Source organism: Peromyscus leucopus, chromosome 22 (genome assembly GCF_004664715.2).
Source record: "Peromyscus leucopus breed LL Stock chromosome 22, UCI_PerLeu_2.1, whole genome shotgun sequence".
NCBI classification, from domain to species: Eukaryota; Metazoa; Chordata; class Mammalia; order Rodentia; family Cricetidae; genus Peromyscus; species Peromyscus leucopus.
The window spans coordinates 20,486,618-20,506,168 of NC_051081.1; the positions used below are offsets into that span (position 1 = coordinate 20,486,618).

Below are 19,551 nucleotides of genomic sequence, written 5' to 3' on the forward strand. Positions count from 1 at the left end.
CAAGGAGTAAACCGTTCAGTAGAAACACCAGGCCCTTCCCTTGGAGGTGATGTTTTATTTGGGGTAAGAGAGCCTATACTGCCCAGAGGGTTAGACACTCGCAAGTAACAGATTAGCTCCTGTTCTCCAACGCGTAGGAACATCTAGTAAACTATCTACCTCTTTGCAATATTTGGAGCATATCACACCCAATGAAGAAAATAAAATACAATTCCACGTAAGAACCAATGATAGTACCCTCAAGCTTAAAACTACTTTGAAAAAAAAAATTTTTTTTTTTTTTTGAGACAGAGACAGGGTTTCTCTGTGTAGTCCTATCTGTCCTGGAACTTGCTCTGTAGACCAGGCTGGACTTAGAGACACACCTGCCTGCCTCCCCGAGTGCTGGGGGTGTGCCACCACCGCCCAACTGGCTCCTTCAGATTTTTAAATTCATCCACGCATCCTTTGCTAATCCTGCTTCTTCTCAGGTACTCACCACCTACCAAATACAAACTACCCACATGCTTCACTCTCATTTATATTATAAATCTTACTCTATAAATCTGAGAATTTAAGCACCCTTTCAGTTCACTAGAAAAGAAAGGTTTCCTGTTTCCATGAGACAATGTATTTTTTACTAACAATCTATTTTGAAGTGAAGGTCATTCTAAATAAACAAAAGTCACAACACTCCTAGAGACAGATGTTATCCTCCCTTTCTCTCTTAATAATTGGCTCCATCCCTAGAAGAAGCCCCTTCAACAGTAGACAGCTTCCAAGAAGCAGACCCTCCCTCTGCACCTGGGTCCTATCCTGCACACAGATACAAAGTAAGTTTTCTATGCAGCGAGGTTTCTAAAGTCAAGATTATTAATTTTCAAGAAGTTACTGTAAAGCAAAACACCACAACCTTGATGATACTCCTTTCTGTTCATTTGGTTTTTGTTTTTTGGTTTTTTTTGTTGTTGTTGTTGTTTTTAGGTAAGCATCTCACTATGTAGTCAGACTGGCCTGGAAACCTGACATCTCAAAATTCTCCAAAAGGAAACATTGAATCTATTTCAGTCTTAACAAGTTAACACTGAAGTATTAAGTAATTTAGGGCCAGCACGGGGCTCCCTGTTAGAGTACACTAGTGTAAGAACAGTGTCCAACCCCTGTACCACACATACACATACAATCTATTTGGCAAGTCATAAGAGCTTCAAATTGGTAAACGGCTTTAAATGTCACAAGCCTTAATATTAATAGTCTAGTGTGTGAACTACAAGTGATCAAACTATTGAGTTTCTGAAGTTCAATTATTCAAAGTAATATTTTAAAACAGCTATTGTTGCAGGGTTTGGTGATCCACATCCTTTAATCCCAGCTTTTAGGAGGTAAGGTGGATGCAAAGACAGGAAGTTCTCTGTGAGTCTGAGGCTAGCCTGGTCTACATATGAGTTCTAGAGGCAGCCAGGGAGGCAGCTACATAGTAAGATTCCTCAAAGGAAAAATCCCCACAACAAACAAACAGAAAAAAGGTATATGAGCAGGGCAGCAGTGGCGCACCCCTTTAATCCCAGCACTCGAGAGGCAGAGCCAGGAGAATCTCTGTGAGTTGGAGGCCAGCCTGGTCTGCAGAACGAGATCCAGGACAGGCACCAAAACTACATGGAGAAACCCTGTCTCGAAAAAACAAACAAACAAACAAAGGTATATGTTATGCCAACATATTGTAGATATGGTCACATGTTACCTAATAAAAGTAACTTCACTTCAGAAGTGTTCTATGTCATGATCATATTTCATTTTTTAAATATTTTATTTATTTACTTGTATGTACATTTGTCTGTATGAGGGGGTCAGATCCCCTCCAAGTGGATTACAGACAGCTGTGGGTGATGCCATGTGGTTGCTGGGAATTGAACCCAGGTTCTCTGGAAGAGCAGCCAGTGCTCTTAACCACTGCACCATCTCTCCAGCCCACGATCTTATTTCAGAAGCACAATGTTTCTACTAAAATTAAACTGGGGAAATAGAGCACTCTAAAATATGAAAAAGGAAAAAAAAAGGTATGGGCTGGGCATGCAGCTCAGTAACACATGGCTTGTCTAGCATGTATGAGACCCTGGGTTCAATTCCACCTCGACCAAAACAAAAAGTGAGCTATCATGACATTCCCGTTTTTTTAGGACACTAGGTGTTACTAAGATTTAAATAATTAAATCTCCAATATAGTATTACATACAAATTTGGAACTGTTACCATCAGAAAGTTAGTAAAAGGTTCTTTTTTTATCCTCACCAACCTAGTTGCCTGATCACACTACTGAGTGTTCGCCCAAAGGGTGTTCTTTCTGGGGAGGACTAGAGATGGCTGCTGGAAAGTTCGGCTGATCAACTCAAGCTACATAGAGAACTGACTCAAATAAGCAATGTTTTACCTGTAAAAAGACTTGAAAACAAGCTGGGGTTGTAGTCAGTGATAGAGTATTTTCAAGTATTTCTGAGGTCCTAGGCTCCATACGATGAGCAGAGGAAAATGGGAAGGCAGGGAGGGTGATCAGGGGGCGAGAACATGGTGATTTCCCAACAACTACCCCAAAGACTAGTACAGTGAGCAGAGAACACTGAAAGCAAGCAACGACCACAAAAACAGACAGGTAAGAAGCTGGGACGATCATCATCTGCCTAGCATTCACAAATCCCTTCCTGTCTCTAGTGCCATGCACACAAACCAAACAGGCCTGTGCACTCCAGCAATCCTAGCTCTCAGGAGGTGGGGGCAGAGGGTCAGAAGTTCAAGGCCAACCTGAGATTTGAGGCCAGCTTGCAATAAAGGAGACCCTGTCTAAAAGGGGGCATTGGGGGAGTAGGGGGTAATAAAGTACAAATTATGGAACTTTTGGTACTTTAACTTTTTCAAGTGTACTCATTAAATTAACTGCTAGATATTGGTCAGTTCTGTCAATTTAAGATGTTTTATACTCACCAAGTATAAACACTAAATCCAAATAGTCCCCAATTTTATTCTACCTTACCTTTATGGAGCAGAAAGACGGGAGTGGTCTAGATCACATATCTGGGGTCTGCCCAAATTTCCAAGAACCTCATCACATATCCTCAGCTAATAAAAACAATTCTGCTAACAGCTTATCTTGGCTATATTCTACAACAAAACTTTAAACAGCAGTATTCAGGGTCATTCTTTTTTTGTTTTTTTATTTTTGGTGTTTTTGGTTTGTGGGGTTTTTTTTTGTTTTTTGTTCTTTTGGTTTTTTTTTTTTTTTTTAGACAGGCCGTGCCTGTCCTGGAACTCACTCTGTAGATCAGGCTGGCCTCGAACTCACAGAGATCCGCCTGCCTCTGCCTACTGGGCAGAGGCTAGGATTAATGGCAGGTACCACCACGATGGCGGCTGTGCTACCGCCGCCGCCCCGCCCGCCACCGCCACCGCCACCGCCACCCGGCTGGGTCACTCTAATTCTAAAATTAGTTCACTAAAGTAAAAGATAAGAGCTGCAGAGATGCCTGAGGGAGTCAAGGTGCCTTGGCACAAAGTTTGATCCTAAGTTTGATGCTCACAACTCACATGGTGGAGAGAACTAGATCTGAAGTCCACTCATGTACCTTGCAAAACGACAAGTAGGAGGTCTGTCTGTCTGTCTGTCTGTCTGTCTCTCTCTCTCTCTCTCTCTCTCACACACACACACACACACACACACACCCGCAACACACACCCTCGAGAATGTGTGCTACTGCACTCTCATAAAATGAAAAAAAAAAAAAGAAAAAAAATAGTGACAAGGAAGAATCACTGGAAATCTAAAGCTATCACATTCTTTTAAATGTCTTTCCATTAATCATACCTGAAACTACTGCATGAATAAACTCAATTAAATTCTGAAGTTGGGAAAACACACACACACACACAAAACCAAAAAGCCTTCTATTATTCTTATACCATTATTTGTTCCTAATTTCTCTTTTAGAGAAAAAAAAACAATAAATCATCAAATTTACATTTTATGTAAAACAAAATACATTTTCTAAGAAGTTAATTTTATTCACTGTACTAATATTTTTCTTTATTTTTATTTTATTTTATTTTGTTTTTCGAGATAGGGTTTCTCTGTGTAGTTTTGGTGCCTATCCTGCATCTCATTCTGTAGCCTTGAACTCACAGAGATCCACCTGCTCTGCCTCCTGAGTGTTGGGACTAAAGTCATGCGCCACCACGGCCTGGCTCATGGTACTAGTATTTTTTAAGGCAGCCTTGCTCTGTAGCCTCTGAAACTTGCAGTCATCTCACCTCAACTTCCTGAGTGCCAGGAGAATAAAAACCCACCAGTGGGATTATTTTCCTACTTTCTATGCAAGGTAAGGTTACAATATACTTTAAAATGATTACACGTAACACATAAATACTCATGAAATATAGATCACATGTTACAAAATCAAAGGCAGGAGGGAGAGAACATTCACTCCCAATATCATATACTATAAATAAGTATTCACCAACTCATGTACAGGGACAAGGACCTTCCACTCTTGGCTCTGAGTCTGTAGTAAATCTCCATATCTAGGTGATACTATGGCAGGCTGCCAAGAGATTGTCGATCAGTATTACAGCTGAACCCAAAGGTTTCCACTAAAAACTATCCACCAGAGAAAACATTCTAACTTTCAAGAGCTACTTTTTCTGACCATTATCAACTTATGAATCAACTGTTCTTAGAAGCACAGCTATTTAGACACCATCCATTCCTTTTGATGATATAATCGTAGGGGATTTAGTAATTATGTGACTTACTAACATGAAACAGTGTTTACTGACGTGACCATCACAGAAACTAAAAAGGCTCTCTCACTACTGAAGTCTTCACAGAAACAAGATAACCAACATTAAAACACAAGTGAAAACATACAATGACACATGAACACACAGGGTACCAGGCAGAAACTGTGTTAGAACTTTATGAGAGGTTAAAACAAAACAAAACAAAAAACAAAAACCACCACCAAATGAAGAGAAAACACACTCAATAAAAACAAGTAAAAACTGACAAGATTTAAAGTTTTACAGAGAGAGAGAGAGAGAGAGAGAGAGAACACTCAGGGGCTAGAGAGCAATCAAGAGCACTTGCTGCTCCTGCAGGGGGCCTGGGAGGTCACAGTAGCCTGTGACTCGTGCTCCAAGAGACCTCATTCATGCCCTCTCACTCTCTTGCCCTCCACCAACTCCAGGCACACACATGGCGGTGCACCGTGTGGAGCAGTTACACACAGGCAAGCAAACACTCATAATTAAACAATATAAAAATGAAGAGACAAGAATGATGGTGACACACTGCAATTCCAAGACTCTGAAGCAGGAGGATCACTTTGAGACCAGCATAGGTTACACTGAGCCCAAGGCCAGCCCGAGTTACATTTTGAGATCCAGTCTCAAAGGAAAAAAAAATCTTTAATAATGGGGGGGGGGGGCGCACACTAGCTAAATTCTAAACAGTGAAAGAAAAAAACTTAAAGCTCTTCTGACAGCACACACTCACTGTCCACTTGGAAGGCCTACAAAAGCATTTCTTTAAAGAAAAACAAATCATCTAGCTGGGTGTGGTGGTACAGGCCTTCAAGCTCAGCACTTGGGAGACAGAGGCAGGTGTATCTCTCTGAGTTCAAGGCCAGTCTGGTCTACACAGTGAATTTCCACACCTGCTAGCTGGGGTTACATAATGCGCCCCCCAGGCCCCGGTCTTAAATAAAAACTATCACCTAAGAATTATTGCAAGTATGTGTTTTTTTAAGTCTATATTCTTGGAAAATTCTAATAATAATCAGAATAACCTCCATACTTATTTAGAGATGCTGTATTTCACAGCCAGCCTACAAAAGGAACTCTGTGATTGCACAACAGAGAAAGTAAATGAAATAATATCTATTAACATTCAGTGGCCATGGCATGTTTCTACCAGAACATACTGTGACTTACACTCTCATACAGTGACTTACACCGCACAATCTACCACTTCTCCATCCATGGAGTCACTCAGATATAAAGAGTTCCTGTGCTAATCCCACAATAAGCCTCAGTAATTCTCACATCACAGTAGCTGTAAACCTTTGTTAACAGAAAAAGAACGTTTCTCCCAAAATAGCCACAAAACACGAAGACAACTCAAAGTCCCTAATAATCCCCTACACGGCTCCAGCCAGCTTTATTTGATACATGTGGGGCCTACTTTAAAAGTTCTCTAACTGTGCTATCAAGACTGTGTTTCGTAGTTGTTTTTAAGTTTCCAAGTTGTTTTTAGAAGCGCTTGAATACTGATGAATCTGGGCTGCTAGCAAATGCTTAAGAGGCATTTTTTTGCCAAATAAGATCGGCAAGCTTCCTGGGGTGCTAAAACTGGTACTAGAGGTCATGCAACTTTTTTAAAAATGAAGAAATAGTTCCAACATTCATCAAGCCCTTCATTTGGAAAATTATTTCAGAGTTATTTTCACTCTATGCTTAATGATACTCCCCCCTCCCCCCCCCAAAAAAAGGCTTTTAAATTTAAAAGTATATAAAAGTGATCCGCCAAATAATACTGGTCAGTCTATTCTTAATGGACCTTCAACAGATTTGGGATAGAGTTCGTAGCAATTTAAGAAGTCCACTGTTAAGCACGACACCCTAAAATCTCGGACAGGGTTGGGGGCGGGCGGGGGGAGGTGGGGAAGAGGACTACACACACAGGCACGACCCCCGAGTCTGGTTAGGAGCAGCAAAAGAAACGGTTTAAAGCACTTTTAGGAGGAAGGAGGCACAGACAGAAAAAAAAAAAAAAAAAAAACAGAAAGATTTCACAAGGAAGTGAAGGCGAGCGCAGGGGAGGGCAGAAAGCGACCCGAAGAGCAAAGCGGAAAGGTGGTGTTTTCAAACCCCGAGTGCAGGACTGGTGGAGCCGCGGCCCGGGGTGGCCCGCGCGCCCATGGGCGCTGCCTACACGCCCCAGCGCTAGGGGAAGCAGCAGACTTCCGTGCGAGCCGGCAAACTCCTCGCTCGCCGCGGCCCCCTTTCCCCCCGCCCCCAGAGCCTCGAGGGCGAGCGGAGGCGGCGGCCCGGGCCGGGGCCTAGCCCGGCCCTCGGAGCGCAAACCGGACGGACGGCCGTTCCCCGCTCCGCTGGGCGCCGAGCGGCCTTACCTGAGGCGAACGGAGGAGGCGAGGTCTCGCGGGCTCGCCCGCCGCACAGCCGCCCGCGGCCCCCGGCTTCCTCCCAAGACGCGACCCTGCCTCCGCCGCCGCTTCGCCCTCGGGGGCTCGGCCACCGCCGCCGCCCGGGCTGTTTACACCGTTCGGCCCCTCACGCCGCCGCCGCCGCCTTCTCTCCACCCCAGCGCCGCTGCCGACTCGGCCGCCGCCACCTCCTCCGCCGCAGCCTGGTCTCTCTGGAGCATCTTCCAGCCACCGGACACGGAGAAACAGAGACTCCAACCGCGCCGGCAGGAAACTCCCCCGCAACTGCCGGAGGGGGGGGGAACCAGGCGGTCAGAGCACCAGCGGCTTTTCCGCCATTGAGCAGCGGCCGCACCGCTCCTTCTGCAACCCCCTCCCCGCACCGCCGCCTTTCTCCGCCCCTCCGCAGGCTCCGCCCACCGCAGCCACCCATTGGGACTCCGCGCTTGTCGCTACGGCTCACGATTTGCCGAAAGGCATGTCAATCTCCGTTCTCCCGCCCAGTCCGGCCCCCAGGACCCTCGGAGCTTCGCTTTCCCCGCCCACGCGGCCCCGCCTCTGTGACTTTAATTTCCCATTGGGCGTCATTGCCCACCTCTAATTGGCAAGGTCAACTATCCATCAAACACCGCCCCTCAGTGAGGCCCAACCCTTTATTACCATTTACTTTATTCAGCCCCGCCTCCGCTTTGCTCTCCCTCCCGACGTCACCGGCCTGCCCACCCTAGCAGCCATAGGTAGAGTCCTCCGTCTGTCAAATTACGCCCACTTGGAGACCGGTTCCCTTATCTGATTGGTCCGAATGGAGGCCTGACCCTCCGGTCATTGGCTTTCTCTGCTTGTCCGTCACTAGGGTCCGACACTCCGGCTTTTTTTAAATGAACGCGCAAAAGTATCCTAAAAGCGATTGGCTAGTCTTCGGAAGCGGCCAAGCCCCAAGTCTGCGGACCCTGCAGTTCTGTGACCTCTAAGCCTCGCGGAAAACGAACTCCATAAAAGAACCAACGGGCAGTCCGCTAATAGGTGGAGGTTGGTCCCACCCGGAGTAGAGAGAGCCGGCTCCTCATTGGCTAGAAAAGTGCCCCTAGGTTCTCATTGGAAGAGATAGACTCTTCTCTTCGGCTTTGAGACTTGAAGGGAGAGCACGGAGAGGGTCGACAAGGGGCCTGGAGAGAGGCGTTGTTTTGTTTCGGCCACGGGTGGGGCGCACGCGGGAGTGGAAAACGGGCGCGTAGGGCACTGGGGAGGTGTTGCAGGGAGGGAAAGGGGCCCGGATGTTCCCTAACAATGAAATCATCTCTGCCCAATCAGTGCCCCATTGTTGGGATACCTGCATGACCTGTCTCCAGCAGAGGAGAGTGGGCGGGAAGTTGAGAAGGTTGAAGAGCCACTTGAGAAAATGGGACAGGTAATCCCTTCAGGAGGATTTTGTGATGGTTCAGAGTGTCCTCATATCTTCTTTACCAGGACCGCCTACCAGTCAGCTCTTCGCATTTGCGTGTTTTGTTTCGGAAGCGCTGATTTTTAAAACTCCTTTTTAGGCTCTTGACATTCACCAGGTCATTCCCCTCTTTAAAGAGCACCTGCTGTTTGCTAGACTTGGTGGGTAAAATGAGATACAAAAGTAAACTGGCAGCTAGTCCCAGACCGGGATGGTAGATGATCACTGAAACGTATGTTTAGAGTAGTGATGATATAAAGGATTCTCCCTGTGGGTATGATTCACCGAGCCCGGGATGAATCCAGAATAAATTACAGGAGTTCTTTCTATAAAGCAGATGACGGAAATGGTCATCCAGCAATCAGATTTGGCTAGAAAGTGAACCAGATTCATTCCTCCAAAAGAAAGTGTAATGGGGCATTTAAACGTTTACCTTAAGAGATTTTTAAACACACAAGCGTGGATATACACACAAGTCTTTGAAATACATTTTAAACCTCATTCATGCTTAAGTATAAGTTAGTTGGGACAATTTACTCACCTTTGGAAAGAAGGGCATATTTCTGAAGCGGTTGCCACGGTGAACATGGCAGAAATAAACACTTGATTGCAATTCAGATTTTTCTGGAACCTCAAGGATAAGAATGGTGTCTTAGGGTTTTTATTGCTGCAATGAAACACCATGACCAAAAAGAAACCTGGGGAGGACAGGGTTTATTGGGATTACACATCCACATTGTAGTCCATCACTGAAGGAAATCAGGACAGGAACTCAAACAAGGCAGGAACCCGGAGGCAGGAGCTGATGCAGAGACCGTGGAGGAGTGCTGCTTACTGGCTTGCTCTACAAGGCTTGCTCAGCCTGCTTCCTTATAGAACCCAGGACCACCAGCCCACGGGTGGCCTTACCCACCCTGAACTGGGCCCTCCCCCATCAATCACTTACGGAGTCAGATCTTACGGAGTCATTTCCTCTCCTCGAGGTTTCCCCTCTCAGACGACTATAGCTTGTGTCAAGTGGGCATAAATCTAGCCAGCACCGATGATGTTTTTACAGCAGAGCGGGCAAAGAGCGAGTTAGCGCCAGAATCACCTGAGAGTCTGAGGTTCATTCATGCCGACAGCACCCAGGACTCTGGGAATAAAGTTCAGGAAGGTACATTTTCATTTTATCCATTGTGAATCTGGGGATTGAATTTCAAAAGGTATTTTTTTTTCTTTTCTCATTTTTATTTATTTATTTATTTTTCTATTATCTGCTTGATACAGTATAAATTCTTATCCTAATAGTGAAATGTTTCATTGAGGCTTGCCCAGTAATTGAGTAAAACCAAAACTTATTCTAAGCCACAGTCATCCTAGGGTCCCTCCCTGCTATAGCCCCCCTGGTTCTGTGGGTTGCAGTCTGATTGTTCTTTGCTTTATATCTAGTATCCACTTATGAGTGAGTACATACCACACTTGTCCTTCTGAGTCTGGGTTACCTCACTCAGGATGATATTTTCTAGTTCCATCCATTTGCCTGCAAATTCATGGTGTCATTGTTTTTCTCTGCTGAGGGGTACTCCATTGTGTATATGTACCACATTTTCTTAATCCATTCTTCAGTTGGTGGGCATCTAGGTTGTTTCCAGGTTTTTAAATTTTTTTTTTTAATAATTCTTCAGGTGCTGGGTTTTTTGTTTGCTTGTTTTGTTTGTTCTGGGTTTGGTTTCTTGATTTTGTTTTGCACACCACCTCTTAGACCCATTGACACTGAGAACTGGAGACAGCCATAAAAATTCCTTTTCTCCATTCTCACATACTGTAAAGTGAATATCAATGAAGAAAAGGAAGTAGTCCCAATTTAGTCCTCACTGTCCCTTCAAGGATCCACACTATGGGATCAAAAAGGTTTAATTTTAATCTGGTGTGTGTGTCTGTGCCCACGCGCGTGCATGCAAGTTTGTGTGGGGGTGGAGGTCCAAAGACAATGGAGTCCATTCTAGGTCCCAGGGACGGAAACCCGGTTATCAGACTCAATGGCAGGCTCCGTTACCTGCAGAGCCAACTTTACCAGTCTAGGAAGTGTTATGTAAACGACTCGGAGAACAGATTTCCTGAAATCGAACCTTTGCTTGGGACGTCTTATATAAGGAGACTGGACTCTTAAGACCTCACCTTCCAAAATAGGGACTATAATAAAGATGAAACAATAAGGACCGTTGGATACCCTTGTCCTGAAGCCCCAGACAACCACAGATAGGCAGCAGAGCACCTTCTTGCCCTGCTTGATTTCCTCCCACTTTCCTTTGGCAGAGCCTAAAAAGTGATAGAAAGTTCCATCATGTGACTGGGCTGATGATTACATATTATTTTTGTGGGGTTGGGTTTTTTTTTTGTTGTTGTTGTTTTGTTTTGTTTTTTGAGACGGGGTTTCTCTATGTAGCCTTGGTGCCTGTCCTGGATCTCACTCTGTAGACCAGGTTGGCCTCGAACTCACAGAGATCTGCCTGCCTCTGCCTCCCGAGTGCTGGGATTAAAGGTGTGCGCCGCCCCCGCCCGGCATCACACAGTTATTTCAGAGTTTAACTAGACAATGATTTATAGCAGTACCTAGTGACAGTCTACGTTGCGTTGGGAATCTCCATATGTTTCACATTGAGAACGTATTATCTGTTTGTGTCCCTGTTTCACACAAATGACTGAGCTCTCTTGAGGCACTTTGGTGTCAAACTTCAAGTACCCTGATTGGAGTACATTGAAATACTGGGATTGAACCTAAGTCCTCACAGGTGGTAGGCCAGCACTCTACCATGGTGGTACACACCTGAAATCTCAGCACCTGGGAGGTGGAAGCAAGAGGATCAGTTAGTTGAAGGCTATCCTTGGCTACATATCAAGTTTGAGGCCAGCCTGAGCTACATGAGACTCTGACTCAAAAAAAATAAATAAATAAATAAAATAAAAATCAGCTTTCTCACTGCACATACTAAGAATCCACAGAGTTGGGTAGTATGACAGGCACTGCTGGCCTTCAGATGGGGTCTTACTGTGTCGCTTAGGTGGAACTCACTACATAGCCAAGGCTGGCCTCAACTCAGAGCAGCCCTGTTGCTTTATCCTCCCAAATTCTGGGATTACAAACACGACCCATCATGACTAGTGGGCCATTCTATGCTCTTAGAAATGTTTAACTTTCATTTTCCTAAAACTACATTTTTTTTCCCTTCAAAATGCTTCAGTATTTCCAGAGGATAACCACTTCAGATTGGAGGATGTATGTCTAGGTACATGGACATTGAGCAAGAAGTGAACTATACATGTAAAAAAAAAAAAAAAAAAAAAAAAAAAAAAAAAAAATCCCTGGAGGCTGGAGAGATGACTCTCCCAGTGGACCAGCGTTGGATTGCCAGCACCCACAGGACAACTCACATCTCCAGTTCCAGGTACCCAACACCCTCTTCTGTCCTCTGAGGGCAGAGCAACGTTCAGGCAAAACACTCATACACATAAACTAAATTTGAATCCTTTTTTTTTTTTTAAAAAAAAAAAACCACAAGAAGCTGGCTTATGTTCCACATATGTCAGGGTTTATTACAATATTAAAATCATATTTAAATTCTTGCCATCATGAGGAGAAATATCTTTTTAAACTTTTAACCATGCTATGTTAGTCAGAAATATTTTAAATATTGGTCCAAAATAGTCATTGTATTTGACTGCAAATAACAGAAAACCTGCACCATAGCTAACAGCTCTAGATAGGATAGGAATTGACGTAGGTGGCAGTGATGTCCCAGCAGTACTTTGGGATGTTTACTGCAGACTCAGTTAAGATGCCCAGATTCAGGGTAGTATGGAGAAAGTCACATGACCATCCCTAACTGCAAGGTGGGTAAAGAAGTCTGTTTACAGCAGAGATTCTCGGGGATTACTGAGCTTCAAAGTCACCTGAAGGATGCCCCAATACCTAGACTGCTAAACTCCCCCCCTGGAGTTTCTAATTTTATAGCTCTCAGTTTGCAGTCCAAGGATTTGGGTTTCCCAGGTGACGCTGGTGCTCTGATCTGGTGTGATGGCTGTTCTTGGTTGTCAACCTGAGTACATCTAGAATTAACTAAAACCCAAGTGGCTGGGTACAACCTTGAGGGTTTTTTTTTTTCTTAATTAAATCATTTGAAGTGGTAGGACCCACTTTTAATTCCTATTGAGTTGGGAAGATCCACCTTTAATCCAGACCTTTTGAGGTGAGAAGAGCTGTATTTAATCTGGGCCACACTTTCTGCTGGCAGTATATTAAAAGGACATGGAAAAAGGAAGCTACCGCTCCTTGCCTGCTTGCTCTCCTGAATGCTGGCAAATCCATTCCTTTACTGGCATTAGATCCTACTTCCTCAGGATTCCAGTGTATACTGAAGACAAGCTGAGACATCTAACCTCATGGATTGGACAACTACTGGATTCTTGGACCTTCTGTTGGTAGACAGCCATTGTTGGACTAGCTGGACCACAGCCTGTAAACCATTCTAGTAAATCCCATACATATATACATATACATATATATGCTTATGTATGTGTGTATATGTATATATATATATATATATTTGTGTGTGTATATAAATACATATGTATATATACTTTTCTTCATCCTATAAATTCTGTTCCTCCAGAGAACCCTGATTAATCCATCTGGGACCACACTTTAGGCACTTCTCGCTTGGGCTAAGGAGGTTCAGTGGTAGAGAGTATGTCTAGCAGGCATGAGGCCATGGGTTCATCTCCAGCAACACTGTGGCTTAGGCTACTCAGGATCTATGGCTTGCTATTGATATGTCAGTACCAGAAATATGGCCCCAATGGCATTTTTAAGCACTTTCACAGCTGTCTTCTGTTTTAACTATGCATAGATGCAAATATACCCAGACAGAGGCAGAATCCAGATGACTGACTGTACAGACATCAGTAGGTCTTCAATATAACCAGCCCTTTCTTTCCAGAGCCATTAAGAATCTTAGGCTCTGAGATACTAAGGCTTCATGCTTTCTAGCTTCCATTAAAGTCAAGAGGATCCAATGTTGCAGATAATGCTTTCACTAAACTGCATGTAACATCTCTCACCAAGTGCATCCAGCCCAGCAGGAAATGAGCAGTATGGTCAGATTTGGCATGTTAGGAAGATTTTAATGAAGGACTATTCCAAGCTAGGCCGAGGTCAGCCATCAAATCTGATCCTAGTGTTAGCTGCAGAGCTACATGTCAGCCTTCATGCATATGTCCAAAGGGATGAGAGTGGAGAGTGGGTATAGAAACATATGGCCAGCAGGGACTTGTGTAGCCAGGAACAGCAGCTCATGTCTCCAGCATTTTGGGGAGGCCAAGGCAGGAGGATTCATTGTAAGTTCAAAGACTAAACACAAGAGAGTTTTGAAAAGGTAGGAAAGGAGGTATGAATACAGATGGTCTCCTCACAAGAACCCAGATTTGTGGAGAAAGACAAAATAAACCCTCTTCAATGGAAAGTAAGTTTCCCATTCCCGTGTCTTCCTTCCCTATCTATCATCTCCTGCTAGAATGATCCACTGGCCTGAACTACCAGAAACCAGAGGACCAGTACAATGGTTTGTATTGATTGTCAACAGGATCAGGAGATCTCTGGGGATGTATGTGAGAGATGCTCTAGAGCATCTAGTCAAGTGAGGTGAGCAAACCCACTCGAAATGCGGGCAACACCCTTCTTGGACTAAGGTCCTCAACTGCATAGGGAGGAGAAAGCTGGGTGAGCACCCGTGGTCACTGCCCTCTGATACCTGGCTGTGGTCTCGGTGTGACCAGTGGCCTCCTGTTCCAGTCACCAAGCCTTCCCTGCCGTGATGGATCTGTGAGCCAAAACGAACACTTCCTATGTCCAGTGCGTTGCCACAGCAACAAAGTAACTAATGCAAACAGGAAGCCTCTTGATATTATCCTTCCAGATCACAGAGCAAGATGGGAGGGTCACGCGAGGCATCTGGAGGGGGCAAGAAATAACCAGCACCTATGAAACTATTTATTTCTAACTATCAAACTGGTCCTTTTCCACAGGTAACAGCAACACATATTTGGGGAAAACTTCTAAATCAAAAGTCTCAGAAAATGGTCTGATGGCCTGAGGCCACAAGGTTTTCAAACTCCCTGTCACACAAATATGTTCTACAAAAGTCTCGTCCCCTGGGACTTCCATGGTTATTGTAACATAGTGAATGTAGAAACATACCCAAGTGTTTTCTATTAAGCCAGCTGTCAAAGAGATTTTCAAGATTTGAAATGTCTCTTTCCTCTCACTTTTTTTTTCCTCTTATAGAAAATATAGCTCTGAGCCAGGGGGAATCTAATTCTCGACGGACACCAAGTTCTAATTAGTTGGTCAACCTTCTAGAGTCTTTAACAAAAATGCCCCTCCCCCAGAACTTCAGTTCAAACTAATTTGAAATTGTAGGCTGTGTTAGGTCCATCACTAAATTATTTTTATTTACTGTGTTTATAGAGAAGGGTAGACCATTTGCCTAGCTTGTCCAAGTCCATGGGTTTCATCCCAGCCCTGGAGAAAAGTACCACCACCACCACCAACAGATGGCCAAGCATAGTGTCATATCATAAGTATAATATAACAATATATATGCACAACCATTAGTTCCCTTGGTAACCTTACAGCATAGTTAACAATTCTGAGAAGGAATCCAATGAGACTCTGTAGCAAAACAAAACCCAGAAGACCTGGGTGAGGTAATATTCCTGCTGGGTTCAGTAATGTCCAGTTCAGTTACAACTTCTTTTGTTGTCCAGGGTACACAATGGGTGCACAGTAATGGTGGACTGAGTTGCATTTGGAAGGTCTCAAGGAGCTTGCTTGAATGTTTTCCCTTTCCTCAAAGTCACCATCCAGCCTGGGTGTGCCCTCCCCCTACACCATCCCACTTCCTCCTAAGACAGGAAGTTGATGAAGCTATCTCTGTCCCGCATGCAATCCACAGAGCCTGAGAGGCCCAAACTGGTTGCCCCAGAGCCAGCCCCTCCTTGTGTTTTTAAGTTCATGTCATGCACATGAGATGATTGAGATCATGATTACGACACTGTGGGTGGTATCAGAAAAACGATTCACATGGTGCCCAACTGTAAGTGCTGCAAACTATGCAGGGTTTAAGTGTGGTTGGCAGTGGAAAACTCTAACGGCCATTTCTGTAAACAGTTTGATATTTCTGCCCAAGTTCATTCACATTATTCATTCTCTTTGCTATGTGTTGTTTTCTTGTACAATAAACGCATCCTTTCTGCTGGCTCTCCATCCTTCTTTTCTTAGCTCTAAAACCAAAAACAAACCCCTAAACTTAATTTCCCTTCTTTTCCTTTATCTTTAGCTGCTCCCCCCCCCTTTACTTATCTTTTTCTCCCAAGATCAAAGCTAGACTTGAGTCCTCATTTAAGAGGCTAAGCAGACTGGGGACTAGACAGATACAAGACAATGAACATGGACATCAGGTCCCGGGAGATCCTCCTATGGACACACATGAAGGAAAAGGGCTGGAAGGAAACTCACCAATAAAAAATTCATGATGAAAGAGAAACGCAGGACTTGAATGCTATTAGTCTAAAAGATTTCATAACAAGGGCCCCATCTCTGGTCCTTGAGATAAAAGCCTCATGCTTCTGGAAGGTAGCAGTTAGGTAATGGGTCAAATGCAGTGTCTCCTGCAGGACCTGGCCACAGGAAGGCTGAACATCACATCACAGGTGACAAATTCGGGTTCTGAAGTGAAGTGGATCCGCCGTAAGATTCCCAGATCAACGGACAGAGAAGGTGCTAGGCATAGCTAGAATATGAACTGCAGCAGGTAAGAATTCTCACGTCCTCCCTACCACAGACCAATTCATGGACCATACTGGGGGATGGGAGGGTAAATTTATTTTTTGTTTGTTTGTTTGGTTGGTTGGTTGGTTGGTTGGTTTGGATTTGGTTTTTCAAGACAGGGTTTCACTGTGTAGCCCTGGCTGTCCTAGAACTCACTCTGTAGACCAGGCTGGCTTCCATCTCACAGATATCAGCCTGTCTCTGCCTCCCAAGGGCATGTCTAAAGTGTTGGGTGTGGTCTTGATTACATTAATTGAGGTGGGAGGAGCTGGCCTAAAATGGAGAGCAGACTTCCTAGATTTGGATCCCGAGAGAGCTATATAAAAAAAAAAAGAGTGGGGGAGTGAGCTAAGCCCTAGCATACAGGCACTGGTTCTCTCTCCACCTGCCTCCCTCCCTCCCCGGCAACCCACTCCCACCTCCAGTTCCTGCCGCCTTGGCCTCCTCACAATGGTGGACTGTAACTTGAAACTGGGAGCTAAAAGGAACACTTGCCCTTGTGTTGCGTTGTCAGGGTTAGTTTAGCACAGTAAACAGAAACATAAAAACAAGTAAGAAAGTGAAGACTTCCCTTGGTGAGATTTCCCAAAGGCTTTTTGGGGTTCTTGTTTGTTTGTTTGTTTGAAACTCCCTTTTGTTTTGGAGGGAGTTACTATGTTACAACAGTTACTATGTTGGCCCACAGGTCCTAAACTTCCGAGTGCTAATCTCCCACGTGCTCTCCTCTGGCTTCAATCGCTGCAGAGCTGAAATGGTTAAGTTCAGACCACTGGGCCCGCCTCAAACTTCTTTATTAGGAAATTTTTAAATGCACAAAAATAGACACAGTAGTAGTACATAATGGAGCCCAGGCTTCTGTCTCATGGAGTGTGTTCTCCTCAACATGTGTGCTATACGGCTCGGATCCTCTCTCCAAACCAGGCTTTTCAAGGTTTCATTTCTAGTCCTCTGGTCTTCCTCAGACATCCGCTCTGTATTAGCCTGGACTGAATAATGAGTTCCAGGCCTGTTGGGGCTACAGAGTGAAACCCTGTCTCAAAAAAATAAATAGATAGATAGATTAATAAGTAAATAAATAAGCAAACAGACAAACTTTAAACAAACTTTACCATCTGGTGCCCCCATTAACTAATAATATTTGGTATATTTTAATTCTAAAAATAAATTGAAGAGATACATAATATTCAACATCCTAATTTCTGAAAAAGTAATTAAAAGCTAATTGATTATCTTTGAAGTGAAAAGATCAAAGACACTAAAGATGAAAGGGGAATTATCCTTTTTTGGAGCACCATTTTAAAAGGCATGTAAAATCAATGGGATGTGTGTGAAAATCCTCCGGCCGGGCTTCTTTCGTTGTTCACTGCTCTTTAAGTCTGAATTTGGCACAGGAAACGGCTGAATCAGGGGACGGGATAGACATCCTTTCAAGCGTCATTTTCATTGTATGCCCCCTCCCAACACAATTGATGGCCAAACTCTATTACAGTGACCATGTATTCACAAAGAACCACCACGTCATGGTTTTTAATAAAAGTAGGGTCCATGGTATGACAACACCAAATAAAAGTCCTTGCTGATAATTATGAAAGTCAAATCTACATTTACAATAATTACAGAATAATAAACTAAAAAAGAACACGTATTTTTGCCCCGCAGTGGTGGCACACACCTTTAATCCCAGCACTCAGGAGGCAGAGGCAGGCAGATCTCTGTGAGTTTGAGGCCAGCGTGGGCTACAGAGTGAGTTCCAGGACAGCCAGGGCTGTTACACAGAGAAACCTGTCTTGAACAAAACAAAGCAAGCAAACAAACAAAAACAGATTTTTGTTTCCTTCTCTTGGCTGTACTTTGTGTGTGTGTGTGTATATGTGTGTGTGTATGTTGTGTTAGAGGATTATGTACAATGACTATGATAACTTTTTTACTATAACTTTAGAAGTTACCTCTGTTTACCTCCTTTAAAGTGACTAAGTTAAAAGGCAAGCACATCTGTAAACATGAATTTGCACAGTTGTTCATGTCCTGGGGATTGTGTTACTCTTGTTATCAATCAGAACACTCTGCAGGACAGCCTAGAATAGTCAACATGAGGTACTAGATGCGATTGTTAATGTCTGCTTCAGAGTACTTCACTGACTAGGACAAATAGCTGACTGGACCCAGGACACCCTAATCTCCCAACATCAAGCTGCTACTACAAAAGCAGACTTTGCTGAAAATCCGTAAGATTACAGAGAGGAACACTTTCAAGTAAAACATTTCTCATTTCTCTCCATTACAATAGGACCCTGCATTTCTCTCCCTTTTTGTCCATTCCTTTTTTTTTTTTTTTTTCTTTTTTCTTTTTTCTGAGACAGCATCTCTCTATGTAGCCCTGGCTATCCTGGAACTTGATACGTAGACCAGGCTGGCCAAGAACTCATGGAGATCCTCCTGATCTCTATGCCCTGCCTCCCAAGTCTCTTTGTCCAGTGCAGCCTCGAGGATCTAATGCTCTTCCCAGAAACTCCATTGTAATGATTCTATGCTGTGCAATTAATAAAAGATTTGCTTTGGTTTTTGTTGCATAACACATGTGTGGTAATTGTGCATATGTGTTCACAAGTGTTGTGTGTGTGTGTGTGTGTGTGTGTGTGTGTGTGTGTGTGTGTAGAAGCCCCCCTCTGTCTCATGGAGTGGATGTAGTGGACATCAGGTGTCTTCCTCCATAAATCTCCATCTTATCAGTTAAGGCAAGGGCCCTCCCTGGCCCCAAGCTTGCTGGTTTGGGTAGTCTGTGAATTCAGTTTATTTCAAGAATTGCCTGGCTCTGCTCTCCTTCAGCTCACAGGCTGGTGCCACCTGGCTCTTGTGTGGGTTCTGGGGACTCGAACTCCATTGCAGCAAGTGTTTACCCATGGAGCTGTCATCCCAGCCCCTTGTTCTGTGCAATTTAATACATTACTATACACTGTTTTATACTGGTCTTTAATTGTTTTAGGTATGTTACATATTTTCTTCTCAACAGGATGACAGTCCCAGAGGCTAAACCCATGTGTAATAGATCTGGTGTT

General features: G+C 44.1%; 2 protein-coding genes across 5 annotated transcripts in view; one reads left to right on the top strand and one right to left on the bottom strand.

Moving 5' to 3' along the window:
* Window positions 1–7,554, bottom strand: part of Ppm1b (protein phosphatase, Mg2+/Mn2+ dependent 1B) — a 62,865-nt gene extending 55,311 nt beyond the window's left edge. For 3 of the 4 annotated variants that reach the window (XM_028892655.2, XM_028892642.2, XM_028892638.2), the window contains exon 1: window positions 7,155–7,549. The gene's annotated coding sequence lies outside the window, so the exon portion shown is untranslated. Of the gene's footprint in view, window positions 1–7,154 lie in introns of all 4 variants that reach the window. The other variant, XM_028892662.2, reaches the window with a different exon arrangement.
* LOC119086449 (formin-like protein 14) lies at window positions 3,375–16,473 on the top strand. Its single transcript, XM_037198003.1, has 4 exons — window positions 3,375–3,432; window positions 7,160–8,386; window positions 8,499–8,595; window positions 16,342–16,473. The coding sequence occupies exons 1-2, from the start codon at window positions 3,375–3,377 to the stop codon at window positions 7,786–7,788; spliced, it is 687 nt and encodes a 228-aa protein (XP_037053898.1). The 3' UTR covers window positions 7,789–8,386; window positions 8,499–8,595; window positions 16,342–16,473.
* Window positions 16,474–19,551: the final 3,078 nt, after the last annotated feature.

Coding starts and splice junctions, on each gene's coding strand:
- LOC119086449 (XM_037198003.1), top strand. CDS start 3,375: ATGGCGGCTGTGCTACCGCCGCCGCCCCGCCCGCCACCGCCACCGCCA. Junction 3,433..7,159: donor GCCACCGCCACCGCCACCCG/GCTGGGTCACTC, acceptor GCCTTACCTGAG/GCGAACGGAGGAGGCGAGGT.